The sequence below is a fragment of the Echinops telfairi genome, unplaced genomic scaffold (assembly GCF_000313985.2).
Source record: "Echinops telfairi isolate 266 unplaced genomic scaffold, ASM31398v2 ScPeMD7_7468;HRSCAF=8506_0, whole genome shotgun sequence".
In the NCBI taxonomy this organism is placed as follows: Eukaryota; Metazoa; Chordata; class Mammalia; order Afrosoricida; family Tenrecidae; genus Echinops; species Echinops telfairi.
The window spans coordinates 92,618,902-92,634,759 of record NW_022111369.1 but is presented as its reverse complement, the minus strand read 5'-3'; the positions used below and the strand labels follow the sequence as shown (position 1 = coordinate 92,634,759).

Below are 15,858 nucleotides of genomic sequence, written 5' to 3'. Positions count from 1 at the left end.
AATTTTCAATTATCTCATATGTATGTGAAAGTTGGACAGTGTTTAAGGAAGAATTGATATATTGGAGAACAATATTGAAAGTATCACAAACTCTCAAAATAACAAACCAATCTGTTTGGCATGAAGTACAGCCACAGTGCTTATGAGAGGTCAGCATGGGAAGACAGATTGCCTCGTGACCATTAGTCATATTGTCTAGAGTGATCAGTCCCTGATGAAAGAAGTTATGCTTGCTAAAGTAGAGGGGCAGTGAATTAGCGAAAGGCCCTTGACAAGATGGATTGATAACAATGGCTGCAATCATGGGCTCTAATAGCAGAAAAGATATGAACAAAATTGAGTGGTATTTGGTTGTGTTGTATATATGGTCCCTATGAGTCAGAACTGACTCCAGGGCACCTACCACCACCACCACCACCACCACCAAAAACAACAACAACATTCTTAATATCAAATGACAGCAGGCAGAAGCTAGCTCACTTTTACTATTAGATTTGAATCCTGCATCAGATTCATTAATCTTCTTTTATATGGCTCACCAATCCCAGGAGCCAAAAGTTGACTGCCAGCCTTGGTCCCATTCAGCTGATCTGATGTTCATTGAGTTCTGCATTCAACAGCCTGTAGTCTTCCTGCTTCGTCTTCCCATTTCTTGTTCTCTCTGGAGCTTCAGGTCTCAGAAGTCCTCTGCTTACATTTGACCCAGGGAATTGAACCAGACTTAAGTTACCCACTTCTTTGTCTATGAGTCATTTATTGATATAAATCTTTCTATAAACATAAGTATATAAGCATCATTGGTGTTGCTTTTCTAAAGATTGAAGCCTAACATAATACTGCACAGGATGAAAATTCTGAAATCTTAATTGTACATATGTAGAAACTTAAAATAGACCAAGGAAATAATTCAAATATAATAAAAAGAAGATGCTTTATGGTTTCAAAGGATCCCTGGTTGCACATTTGACTGTAAATTGCAAAGTAAATTGTTGAAAGCAACAACTGCTGCAAGGGGAAAAGAAAAGGCTTTCTATTCCCATAAAGGGTCAGTGTGCGAAACCCATGGGGGAGATTCTACCCTGTCCTATAGGGTCACTAGGAGTCAGAATTTACCTGATAGAAATTAAGTTTTTGTTTAATTTGTTTGTTTTGAGACACATGTGCACTTTCAAGGGAGCCCTATAATTATAGTGTCATGGATTGTACATCGGGTTGTAAATCATAAGATAACATTTTTAACCCACTAGCCACTCTTTGGAAAAAAGATGAAGTTACCTTCTCCTGTTAAGATTTATAGACTGAAAACTGAGAGAGAGAGAGAGAGAGAGAGAGAGAAAGGAGTTCTATTTATTTATTTGTTTGGTTTGGTTTCAAGTCAGGGAAGGTATGTTTCAGGGTTTTATCCGGTGGTACTTAGGTTTTGTGTAACTTGGAAATTCCAGGATGCTCAAGTGTTTGGCAGTAAAGGTTGAGTAATCCCCCTTGATACAAGGTTAGCAACTCCATATTGGGATTTGCTCTGAGCAGCTAATCAGTTGTAAAATGATTATGGTGGATTTCAGTCACCTTGTTCAGGTCACCGTCCAGAGACAGTTGGAAGGGATTTTTCTGGAGTGTTTGGCATGCTTCCTGCATGTGTTTGTTAAAGAAAAGCTTGTTTGCCATTTGATGAGTCTCGATTCTGCATCGAGTTAAATGACGCCTGCTTTCTTTGCCTTGGCCTCCCAATCCAGGGAGCTGTCAGAATCCTGACACTTGACCTTCCTACTTTGAGTCCATTTAACTCTCTAGTCTAGACCTGACCTCCTGACATAGGATTCATTTACTCTGGCAGCCATCGGGCTATGGTCTTCCTTCCAATCTTGGGTTTAATAACCCCAAAGCTACTTGTGTCAGGAAAAAGTGCAAACTTAATATTTGTCCCATGGATTTGGAACCTGGTTGGATATACACTCTCCTATCTCTCTGTCTCTGGCACACACACACACACACACACACACACACACACACACACACGACACCCTGAGTTCTGGTCCTGGCTCTGTCAAAAACTGCCAGTGACTTTGGATAAAAGAAGAACATATTACACACACACACACACACACACACACACACACACACACGGATACCCACCCTCCCCCACCAAAAGGGAATACTTTTTTCTAAGCTATGTATTTAAATATTTTTCAACCTTATCACCTTCAAAATATTTTGCATTACACTTAATACATTTGTTAAATCTGAGATTCCATTCTTGCTCACCTAGTGGGAAAAATGTCTATTAGAAAAGCTCTGTCCAAAGGAACTTTTTCCCATTGGGTGGGGGTTATCCCCCTAAATAGTGATATACATAGATATAGATCTCTATTCTTTTCTAGAGAATTCAAACTAGACATATGCTTTCTCCAAAGTGTTTAAATATTTAAATTGAGCAAATAATTCAAAAAGTTTAGCTATATAAATAAGACAGCATCAGAGGAAGGCTCACTAACACTCTATGTTGTGTTGATACCACAGATGTGCTTCTTTATATGAAGAGAATTTGAAGCATATATGGATGAATGTTAATAACTATACCCTTCAGTACGCATTATAATTCAAAATTTAAAATCCTGGCAACGTCACAATCAACAACAGCAATAATGACAAAAGCCGGAAGAGCTTGAGAAATGTACTTGGATCCACAGTAAACACCATGGAAGCAGTAAGTCAGAAAACAGATGTTTGATTTCATTGGTGAGAGCTGCTATAAAAACCTACATAAGGTGTTAAAAAGCAAATATGCGACTGTGAGGACGAAGGTGTGCCTGAACCCCACTTGACCTATTTTTAATGGCCTCAAATGCATGATTAACTTGAAATATTAATAAGATGACTGAAGATGGAATGGTGGCTTTTAATTATGGTGTTGATGAAGAATATTAAATACATTAAGGGTTTCCAGAAGAATGAACACATCTGTATTGGATGAAGTACAGCTGGGTTGTTTCTTGGGAGCAAAGATGGCTAGACTTCTCTCCAAGTTTAGATATGCTATTGTGAGGGATCTGGAGATCTAGAGAAGAATATCATGCCTGGTGAAGTGTCAGGTTAGCCCAAAAGAGAAAGACTCTCAATGAGGTGGATTAACCCAGTGACTGTAAAAATAAATGAAAGTGATGGCAAGATCGTGGAGATATCTCAGGAAAAGGTAGGTCTTGTTCGGTTGTACAGTGTGTCACTATGAAACAGAATCAAATTTATGGTACCTCATAAAAACAGCATGTGCACAATGAAAAAAAAAACCCTTAGTTTAGTGAATTATTTTCAAGTCATAAGAAGCATTATCCTTGCAGTTTATCAACTTGCTTAAGCCAAGAAATCCTATATAAAATATCATAAATTGATGCATTCATAAAAGGGTAAGAAATTATAATGTTGATTATATAAAGGTGAAAAGTGGAGTTTCAAAGAGTAGCAGAGTCATTAATAGCACATACAAGTAACCTTTTGCTGAAGGTAATTCCAAAACAGTTACCGTAGTGCACACACAGGGAATACTAGAGGCTGAAGTCACATTTAGAAGGGAGCCTGCAAGAAGATACTCATTTCTAACATCAGATGGATCTTGGCTGAAAGCAGAGAATACAAGCAAGATAGTAACTTGTGCTTTATTGTCTAAGCAAAAGCATTTGAATGTGTGGATGGATTGTAACAAATTGCAGGCAAAATTACAGAGAATTGGAATTCCAAAACATTTCATTTAATACTCATGTAAGATCAATTTATTGCTATAGAGACAATTGATCAAGCAAATCCAAGGGATCATAAATAGTTTTTAAATCAGGAAAAATGTGTCTCAGGGTTGTATCCTTTCACCATATTTATTTGATGTATATGTTGAGTAAGTCTTGCAAGAGATTGGATGCTATGAAGATGAACATAGTATCGGAATTGGAGAAAGACTCTTTACCAACCTGAGATACAGTACTGACACAACCTGGTTGAATGGCAAGAGTACTTGAAACACTTACTGAAGAAGATAAAAGAATATAAATGTAGAGAAAACAAAGATCCACACAACGAACCAATAAACACCACTATGCTATGCAAATAAACAGAGGAGTTGTCAAGAATTTAATTTTGCTTGCATGCACAGTCAATTCACATGACAGCAACAGTCAAGACATCAAATTAGATATTGCATTGAGAAAATATGCTATACAAAGCTGCTTTAGAATGTTGAAGAACAAATATGCCCCTTTAAGGACTGGGGGCGTGTCTAACCCAAGCCATGGTATGTTTAATCATCTCATTTACATGTGAAAACTGGACATTGCATATGAAAGACCAGAGGAAAATTGATGCATTTGTCTTATGATGTTGGCTAAGAATATTAAATAGGCTACGAACTTAAACAGAGACACAGTGTGTTTTAGAAGAAGTGTAGTCAGAATCTTGCTCGGGAACAAGGATGACAAGACTTCATTTCACGTACTTCGGCCATGTTTTCGGGACCAGTCACAGAAAAACTTGATGAAATAAGGGGCCAGAAAAAAAAGTGGAAGACTCTCAACAACTTGGGTCGACATAGTGGCTTCAAATGTCGACTCACATGTAAAAGAGAGTAATTGTGAGGACAGTAAAAGATTGAGCAGCAATTCTTTTTTTTTTTTTTTTTTTTTTTTAATCGTTTTATTTGGGGCTTATACAACTCTCATCACGATTCATACATACATCAATTGTGTAAAGCACATTTGTACATTTGTTGCCCTCATCATTCTCAAAACATTTCCTCTCCACTTAAGCCCCCGGTATTAGGTCCTCATTTTCCCCCTCCCTCCCCTTTCCCCCCCTCCCTCGTGAGCCCTTGATTATTTATAAATTATTATTTTGTCATATCTTGCCCTGTCCGACGTCTCCCTTCACCCACTTTTCTGTTGTCCGTCTCCCAGGGAGAAGGTCACATACAGTTCCTTGTAATTGGTTCCCTCTTTCCTACCCACTCTCCCTCTACCCTCCCAGTATCATCCTCACACCACTGGTCCTGAAAGGATCATCCGCCCTGGATTCCCTGGATTTCCAGTTCTTTCTGCTGTATGTAGGGTTGGCACCTCAATAGTACCTAATAACAAAATCAAAGTACCAATCATCCTATTTTTTGGTTACGTAGTTTAAGAGTCAGTACCAAAGTTGTTATAATAATATAACAACTTCCTCATTTGTATCTCCCTTTGAATTTGTATTTTAATCTTCCCATGATCTGAAGCATGTTTACTTTAAAAAACATACACTATTTTTTCTTTCATGTTCAAAAAGCTCATGGTCATTGAGTCAATCCCAATTTACAACATTGACTGCTTCTGAACCATGCACACAATGGTTACATTTGAGACCATTGGAATATCCCAGTTGTTGGCATCATATCTAATTGAGACAAATTATGGCCCACATCCTAGTCGACATAATGGCATCCAGGCTCTTAGAAGTTTATGAGAAGCCCTCCACAACACCACTCTTTTGGATCAAAACAGTCAGAAAGAAGCAAGAGCTGAGAGGAGAAACACGTTTACACGAGTCGCAGGGTTATCTATGTACCGTGAGAGTGGAACCAGCTGACTAGTACCATCACTGATCGCTCTGGCTAGGGTCATTGTTCCTTGACAGAATGGGACAAACCTTGGGAGCAGAACCTAATTTCTTATTTTAAATAATGGCTGCTGAGATAGTTAGTTTATTGTACCAGCCTGGCCGATAAACACAAGTAGGATTAATTGAAGGACGGAGAGATAAATGGCTCAGTGAGCCTGGCCTTTCTTGTCTCTCACTCTTTGATCATCAGATCAGTGTGCAGCTGCCTTGCTTGTTCTGTGCCTCAATTGACAGGCTACAGTACCTGTGGGACATCTAGACTTTGGACTGTGTCGCTATAAGTTGAGGTCCCTTTAAGACCACATGGTGGAAACTTATATCTCTGGAGCTTAGGACTGACAGTTGGTGACCTGGCTGACAGTTGGTGACCTGCCTGGCTGTTTTGCTGACTGTGCGGGGATAGCCTAGCTCTATACAGAGGACTACCAGATGGCCCTCAAGACTTGAAGGACAGCTAGTGTCTCACAACTCTCTCACGGGAGTGAGTTGCACTGAGCCATTTGTACTGCTTTATAATTTAACTGTTCCTTTCTTGTATTATATATCTATCTCTTTATAATTTAACAGTTCATTACTTGTGTTATATATCTATCTGTTTATAATTTACAGTTCATTTCTCATGCTATATATATATCTATCTTTATAAATATATATAAAATTATTAGCAATCTGGTTTTATCTCTCTAGAGAACCCTTTCTAACACAGCTGCCAAGATGGGACAGTAAACAGAGGACTCTTTGACACTGTTGGGCTGATATACTTTTGAGATTATAACCAAGTCTCTCCCTAGATCACCATTCATCAAAATACCAGATAGGTACACACAATAAAATATAATATTACCCACACCACCAGGAACCCTGATGGTGTCGCTGGGGATGCATTCGACTTGGGTTCTCAAACTCACCAGCTTCTCCATGAGAGAAGAAGAGGCCATTATGAGTCAGAATTGACTTCATGACGAGATTAGGGTAATTTTTGTTGTTATTGTTGTTCTTAAATTTTATTTTTCTACCCATAATATTATTTATATTCCTACAAACCATATGTAAGAAACCAAAAAGTGAACAAGTACTCAATATTAAATAGAAGCTAAACTAGAAGGGAAACTAGACTACTGAAAGGGACAAGCACCACATGAGAATACTGAGTCATTGTGATAAATGCAAGTAACCTGTGTCGGGATTGTCAAATAGGAACATAAATTTCCATGTAAACGCTTGTCAAAAGTTCAATAAAGTAATATTCCAAAATATGTTCATTTTAAATAAAAATACATTGCATTCTTTTAAGTAGAGCGAATTTTAAACAGAACATCACATACTGAAAGAGCTTCTATGCTAGTCACACACTCTAAGTAGCCCTTTTATTATACTCTGTGGAAGTTATGTGCTTTCATCTGATAGCTGTTACCTTGAAATTTAATTTGCACTAATAGGCCTGTGGTAGATAAAGAACAAAATTGACTTTTTTTCCATTTCAGATTGTAAAGCTTATTGAATATTGCAGTAAATGCTCTTTTATTTACTGCATTAGAGAGATATGATTCTTGTTCCCAGGGGAAGAAGCGCATAGAATCCTCTCTCTAAGTTTGTTCCTGTGTTTTCCCTCCTATGTATAATGATCCACCACCTGTCTGTCTGTGATATTTATGTTTATGTGATATTCTGTGTGCTACTGTGATGCTGAATCTATATCAGCAGTGTTTCAAATACCAGCAGGGTCATTCCTAGTGCAAAGATTTCAATGGAACTCCCAAACTAAGACAAAAAAGAACGAAAAACCTGAAGATCTACTTAAAAAAAGTAGCCAATGAAACCTGGTGGACCAGAGCAGGACATTGTTTGACTTGCTAACATATTTTAAGGAAAGATTATTGACTAATGGAGGACATTTTGCTTAGAGAAGTAGAGAACCTGTGACCATGAGACAGGCCCTCTGGTCAAACCACAGGGAAACCTACCAGGCGTACATTTGAATTACTTGGTATGGCTCTTATATTCTTATATCTCCTACCAAATGAGTAGGTGGGAACACACAAATAAGGTATAAGGGATCTATGGTGGGGATTGGATAGTTTGTCCTTCTGAGTATAAAGTGAGTAATCTCAGAAGCATGAAAAGAGGGTCTCACAGCGAACAAGAAAGAAACGTGAGAAGTAGATAGAGCACATCCAAGATCCTTGTACAGAAAAGGGTAACAGCCGAGGCACCAGAGGCTGCAGCACTGAGACCAGGAGGCCGTAGAACGAGTAAAGCTGAACACCTTCAGGCAGGAGGCTAGTTTGAAGAGTAGGGTGTCTTTGGGCACTGAGTCATCCTAATAGATCTATGTGACGCTTCGTGGATCATGGCAGAGGCCAGGATGCTAAGGATGAAGACCTGAGAGAGAGTCAGGACTAGGGGTATAGTTAAGAAGAGGCGTAGAGGACAAAAAACTGTATCATAACATTTCTGATCATGACTTGTAACCAGTTAACTTTCTGAGATCTATTGGTAACAGAATAGGGCAATAAGGTTTGGAAGATGGAAGCATGTCGGTTCTCTGCTTTAATAGTATCATCCTTGGGCTTAGGTGAAGATGGAGGAAGGCAGGTGTTGACTCCACATTATTTCCTCAATATTCCAGCCAGATTTACACATAACATTAAAACATAACTCATGTTTAAGCACTATGAATAATTTATCCCAACCCAAATCAACTCTGAGGACCCAGATACAATATTAGCCTGATATCTCAGGGTGGCTTAAACATCTCTGATTAGAATTTCCCTGAATTTGGAACTGTGTATCAGATAGCCCAGCAGGTAAGCACTTGGCTTCTAATCAAAAGGGTGACAGTTCAAATCAAACCAAAACACTTTGGAAGAATGAACTGTCCATCGACTTCCAAAGGATTATAGGCATGATAGATTTTTTGGAGCACAAATGGGGTTGCCATGAATCAGAATCAACTTAGCAGCAAGTGGAACAGGTGTTTTTTTTCCATTTTTTGTCATTTAATTCTGGCAGATTCTATCATATTCTCATGAGACAAAATCTCTGTAATTAGATCCTAATCTGGTTAGGCCCAATCCATTATGTTCACGTATCATTTTTCCTCATGAGTACTTTGAAAATTAATTTCCCCTTTAATTTTAAACTAACAGGAATGTTTGTCTGTGTGTTTTTAAGGAAGGAATCAATTTAATGAGAGTAAAAAACCTGAAGATGGGACTTCATAGGAAGGAACAAAAAAAGGTTAAGTTGAAAAGTAGTTAAAAGTTTATGTATACAAAGTTTTATGTTTTGAAATTTTTGACATATCTCTGCAACACATTTTGTCTGTATGTAGTAGTTATATAATATCATGACAAATTGAGATATATGTGTTAGTCTGGGTAGACTAGAGAAACAATATTCATAGTTACTCATATGCATATAAGAAAGACCTTTAGATACAATAGCAATTGAGTATTGAGAAAATATCCCATCCCAGTACACATCAAGTCCCTTAGTCCACTATTAGTCCATATGTCCCATACCAATGTATAAAGTCCTCTTCAGACTCATGAAATGCATGCAATGATGCCAAATGCAGAAAGATCACAGGCCAGTGGGTTGGAAGCCTTGTGAATCTACTGGTGTTGTAAGTAAGTATCTCAGGGCTGGCAGGGGTCTCCACGTGGCTCCTCCAGCTCAGGGCACTAGCATAGCTTCATGTGTCTTGTCAGCAAGCATACTTCACAGAGAGTGAGCGTGTGTCCCACCTCCAGTGAATCATTCATCTCTTTATCGCCTCCAAAGGAGGTCACCAAGCTATGACGAGACTGACAGGTCACAGAGTCCACCACTTCACTCTTAATCCTCACAAATTTAAAACTGATTATGTAACTACCACACACTATAAAAGTGTGGGGATGGAGTTTAGCCTATTAGTCAGGTCCCAACCTGATGGTGACTCTTTGTGGGTGTGCTCTTGTCTTAAGGAGGGCCCTGGGAATCTCCTTCCTTCTCTCTTCTTTCACCTTGCTGTTGGCTGATGACCCTAGTTGCTGCCAGAGCCCTGAGATAAACTGCAACATTGGATCCTCACTAATTTGTACTCGGCCAGTGATCTTCCTGCATTCTTCTTCATTGCCCGTGGCTTTATGAGTGTGAAGAGGGACTTATGGTCTAGGATCAGACTTATAGTCTTGAGTTGAACTGGGCTGGGAGGTTTTCCTGCTATACAATTACTTCTTGATATACAGCTCTTTCTTAGCACATATGAGTGTCACTGGATTTGTGTCTCTAGTCAAGTCAGTGTACACATTATGGTACATGAGGGGTCAGGTACTACTCTGTTTTCCCGAAAATAAGACAGTGTCTTATATTAATTTTTGCTCCCAAAGATGCGCTAGGTCTTATTTTCAGGGGATGTCTTATTTTTCTATGAAGAAGACTATGGTACACATTTATTGTTGAACAACAAAAAAGGAAATGTATTACCTGAATATGGTATGGTAGTAGCTGTCATCACAAACCAGCATAACCAGACAAACTGTGAATCCTATAGTAACAAGAATTTCTTGTTACTACCATTATTTCCATGTACAACAATCTATGGTACATTTATTCATTTATTCAATGACACTCATGTCATCATCTTCTGGAACATCATCATAACAATCCAAACCCTGAATTTCCTGGTGTTTTTCTTGTGACTCCATTTCTTTCAGAAACAGTGGAGCAAATCTCTCATGTTTAGCAATAGCACTGTCCTTAAACGAGTACTTCTTGTCAAGGTAGCCTGCTCATAGTACAATTGCAATGCAACTGTCAATGATTTTCTCCCATGAATTTTTTACCCAAGTCACAACCTCTTACAGTTTAGGTTTCACAAAGTTTCCACACTGATTTCTCTCCATTCTATTTTCAGTGTAGTCATTAATTTCCATGCACAAATTGTCCTTGAATGGCTTTTTTATTGCAATATCAAGAGTCTGGAGATAGGCCGTCATTCCTGTTGGAATCATTATTTGATCTACTTTTCTTTCATGAAGAAATGTCTTCATGTCTTTAGCACGGTGAATGCTGGATGCATCCCAGACTAGCAGACCTCTTTGGATCCCTCACATAACAAGCGGCAGCATTAAATGGACTCACTTCCTTATAACTGCTTGTGTGGCCCATGTTTTTTCAGTTTCAAGAATAAAAATGCCCAAAACACATTCAATCTTTTCCTTCTTGCCCTTAAAAAGGATTAAACGTGGGATTTTAGTGCCATCCAGATGAATTGCCAAAATACAGGAAACACGTGCACTTTTGTAAACAGTAGAGGGAATGTACACTGAGGAGGCACCCTGCTGTTCAATTGTTGTTCGAAATGATTGGCCCATAAACACTGCAGTTTCATCCATAACAATCATGTTGGAAAGATTTTCTTTAGAGAAGTCAGCATCATCAATAAAGGACTTGAATGCAAGTGCTACTTAATAACTTGAGCATCTTCCAGCCTAAACAATATTGTGAATCTTCCTAAAGATGGTTCACTTCGCTGAAGGAAATTATCCAGCCAGTGTTGTGATGCTTTGAAGTCTTCTAGGGTTATGTCAAACTGTGGTGCCATTGCAAGAGAAAATTCTTGAATCTGAGTCTTGTTCACAACCAAAGCCTTTGCTCTCCTGTCAACAACCTATTCACAGATCAGGTCTTCCAGTTCAGAAAATAATGGTTGCCGACCTGATCCACACTTGCGTTTTTTAGCATTTCCCTTGTTCGCTTGTTCAATGAGGTTACCATACTCTGCTCGCCATTTTCAGACCAATCGGATACTGAACATCTTCTCTTTGCAGAAAGCAGTAAGATTTTGGCCTCAAGAGTCTTCCATGATTCCTTTCTTGTACTCCATGGAGTAGCTTTTTCTTTCTGTGCTCATGTCTAGGGGTAAAAAGAAAAATGACACTGGGGTATCAGGGTGGGGGGAGGGGGATTACTTAAAATGACACAGGAGGATCAGAGGGCGGAATCAAAATGACAGGAGAATCAGGGGGTGGGGATTACCATTTTGTAACCCCTTCTGATCCTCCTGTATCATTTTAAGTGATACCCCAGTGCCATTTTAAGTGATCTCCCTCCCCTCACCCCTGTGCCTGTGGACACCTCCACCAGACATCCCCCCACCCCTTTATCAGTCATTTTCCCCCTACCTCAGTCGCCCACGTGTGTCCACACAATGTGCCGACTCCTGCCCCACGCGCCTCACTGTCTAATTGTGAGTCAGCCGGACTCCGTCAAGGCAGAGTGAGCAGCAGGCAGCAGCTTGTCTTGGCAGCAGCATGGGCTCCTTGCACTTCCTGTCTGCTCCAGCTATGCTGTGGCCAACAGTAAGCTGTGTGGCGGTGCCCACTGCTATGGTCCAGAGTCATGGTAGCTTTGGGAGGGGGGCTTATTATCGGGAGGTCTTATTTTTGGGGCAGCTTATATTTCAGTGAGAGGCAAAACTGTAAGTCGGTCTTATTTTCTGGGGATGTCTTACTTCCCAGGAAACACGGTAGAGCAACAAATCATGAAGATGGTTATCTTGACTGCTTTGGGGTTTTCTAAAGTAGCCTTGGGGTATAGTGGATTTCACACTGGGTTCCTAACAAGAAGGTCAGCACTTTCTGCTGCTCCATGGGAGAAAGATGAATCTACTCCCATGAAGATTTACAGACTTTGAAAGGCCCAGGGGAAGTTTTAGCCTCTCCTATAGTTCTCTATTACAAGCCATAGAATTTAAATTAACCATTGTAATTGGTTCAATGGCAATAAGTTGATTTGAATTAATCATGATAGATTTTTTTCAATGGTTATAGGACAAACATGGAAGTTTATTTTGGAAAAATATAACAAAATTGATAACTGCATTGACTATAAATGTTTAAGAAAGCTGTAGCAAGGAATTTCGTGCATGAAGACAATACCCTCATTCATTGTTGAAAGGGAGCAAGGGCTGTTGTTTGGGAAAACCAACCCAGTTTTCCATGTGCGCCAATATTCTAGACTTCTTTTTGTTCTGAAAACCCAAAGAATATTGAAAAGGAACCTTACTTGAGTCCCTCTAGAACACCCAAACTCCTGTTTGATGTGTAGAAATGAAGGAGAACGGAATTATTTGGGAAAGTTTAGATATGGCAGAACCACCTTCAGAAATACATTAATCTAGATGGATGCTAACAAAGGGCTTCATAAAGTGCTAGGGAAAATTCCATGTTCTTTTTATCCCATTTTCCACAAAATTTTGAAGTAACCTCTTATGACAGTAAATAATACCATCATGTTTTTGTTTAATAATGGTTTTGATTTTTAAAAATGACATTGCAGTATCCACTTGATGGCAGGGCTCCCAGAATAGAAGGGGAAATCAAGTTCCTTGCCTTTAGTCAATTTTGAGTTGGGTTTTAAGCCTAAGTTAGCAGTTCAAATCCACCAATCTCCCCATACGGTTTGAATGAATGTTCTCTATTTTACTTCTCTTGTATTTAATATCCATTGCAATGGCTCTACAGAACTCACCAACATAATTCATGATTAAAAGTTTTATTAAGAAAGATAAGTTGTAATGCTGGTGAGGAATGTTCAGGATTCAGTTGTTTATCAGGACATGTTTCAAAGTTCATTCAGGTCTACTAATACACACCCAAAGGGGCATATCACTCCAATGTAAGCCTCAACTGATAGGCATTCAGATCAAGCTCATGGGTCATCAAACACAGCTCCCTGAGTTAAGTGCCCAGTGTTTCAGACTGAAGGCATTCAGCTCCTTATCTGTGGGTCAGTAAGCCCAGCTTCCCCAATGAAGTGTCTAGAGACACTCTACTCTGTAAATCAGCCTCCTGGACAGAAACATTGAGTTTTATTGAATGGTAAAGCATTAACTTTACCACGGATTGGGAAGTTCATCACTTTGTTCCGTACTACGGCTTCTGGTTGTGTTGATGCTCTTCTGAGGTAGAGATGTCTTCTGGATCCAGGAGGTTCACTTCGTGAGGATCTTTGATCCGGAGGGCATGGTCTATGTTGGCTTTTGCTGATAACATGATCCTACTCTCTACTTCATAAAATGATCTTCAGAAAAGTCACAGCATGGAAGATCCTATAGAGAGCCATTCTACTCTTCCTAAATGGGGCCTCGATGAGCCAAAGTCAACTGGATAGCCAACTGGTAACTGGTAATAATCCTCAAAAAGTATTTCAGGCCAATTTCACCCCGGAGGATTAACATATTCCGTCAGATAACATATTCCCTTGCATAGAATTGAGATTCATAGTTTTTCAAATTTTCAACCATGGGAAGAACCACCACAAACCTAATTTGCTGCAAAGGAGATGAACCTTTTTAAAATGAATTGTTTCCTACAGTCATTGCTGACATAGAATAAAGAGCTGAACTTATTAGACCTTGGACCAAACCATATGTTTTCTCCTCTTAAATCAGGCAGGAGTCCTGATGGAATAGTGCACTAAGAGTTGGGCTGCTCACCACAAGGTTAGCAGTTGGAAACCACTCAGACACTCTGCAGAAGAAAGTGGAGGCTTTCTGCTCCTGTGAAGATTTTATACCCTCGGAAACCCAGAAGCAGTCCCTACCTGACCTATAGGGGTTAGTACGAGGACGAACGGACTTGTTTGCAGTGTGCTTGTTTCTTTTTCGTGACCTAGGAGGTTAGAGTCCTCCTACTATGTAGTTAGGGCTCTTCTGATATGTTCCAAATACAAATATGTATGAAAGCGCCGAGGAACAAAGACATCTCTACTTTTCAGTGAGTTGTCTTCGGAGGAGGCTCTGGGATAAAAAGAAAATCGGTTCCTAAATTGCTAACATCACCAGAAAGAGCCACTTTTAATTGGGTAGGAATTAGGCAGTCAGGTGTGACAAGGAGGAAGGGGTTATCATGAGCTAATAATTTGATCGAAATGCAGCCTCACACTACTAATCCCTCCAGAGTGTTATCTCATGATTACCAAACACCTGCTTAGATATGCATTATTAGTTTCTCTTCTGGATGTCTTCTTTCTTAAGAAAGCCATACCTCTGTGTGATAGAATACGATGATGTTAGCAGTTTAAAAATATGAGCAGCTGCTTCAGCTAAACTAGCAGTTCACAAAAATTAACCTACTGTTTGCATTAATCTCTGCACCAATCAGAAAGTTTCTTTAATCCAAGTAGTTTTAGAATGCAGTCGAAATCACTCCGGCTCAGGTGCCTTGTGCTACTTGAAGAAGAGGTAATGGGGAAATTTAATCTGCAGATTAGGAGGCATTTTTAGCTGCTGCTAGCTGGTATCACCTAGAAATTATGTAACATACTGAGTGAAACTAACAACTAGCAGCTCATCTTTCTGTCATAACAGAGCAAATAATTAGAAGACAGTAAGTGGAAACACTGATGGCAATAAGGAAGGTAACTATAAAATGTCAGATTTTTAAGATGAGAAGTGGTTTTAGATAACGTCCTGTGTCTGCTCTTATTGTTAATGGTCTTTTAACTGGAAGAGATCCATTTTTTGCCCATTTAATAGAAAGATGCTTTAACAAAATATGGGGATTATCAAACAATATCATTAATATCATATTAAAGTATAGTTTAGCTAAAGTAGTTTTCAAATGATTGCAGCAGTACATTGACAGGGGAATATATATATGATGGTTTCAAAAGAGGAAATGGAAAAAGTTTTGTTGATGTAAGGTGGATCTTAAGTAGAACAACAACAACAACAACAACAACAAAACCCAGAAATATATTTAACTACTTTATTGACTATACAAAGACATTAAACTGTGTGAATTGTAACAAATTATGGTAACATAGTGAAGAATAAGAAATTCAGAAGAGTTAATTGTGCTTATTTGGCATCTATCACAGAACAGGAAGGAGTCAGGAGATACTCTGTGGATTAAAATCAGGAAAAATCGGTTATGTATTGTCTCACCATATATATTAAATCTGTCCACCACTTGTCTGTCAGATTGTCATGTTGTGGAGCTGTGTGTTTCTGTGATGCTGGAAGCTGTGCCCCTGGGTTTTCAAATACTAGCAGGGTGACGCAAAGTGAAGAGCTTCATAGAGCTTCCCGACTAAGACTACACTATGAAGAAGAAATAGGTTAGTCACTTTAGAGGAATTAGCCATTGAAAACTTACAGCCAGAATCAGAACATGGTCAGACCCTAAAAACCTAACTAATAATAGGACAACACTGTCAATTACAGTGGTGAAAGAT

General features: G+C 39.1%; 1 protein-coding gene across 1 annotated transcript in view; it reads left to right on the top strand.

The window, feature by feature from the left end:
- The first annotated feature begins 3,115 nt into the window (after positions 1-3,115).
- Positions 3,116-15,858, top strand: part of LOC101656180 (eukaryotic translation initiation factor 1-like) — a 67,736-nt gene continuing 54,993 nt past the window's right edge. Inside the window, exon 1 of the mRNA XM_045284076.1 lies at positions 3,116-3,190. Within this exon, the coding sequence (XP_045140011.1) occupies positions 3,116-3,190 (75 nt within the window). The remainder of the gene's footprint in view (positions 3,191-15,858) is intronic.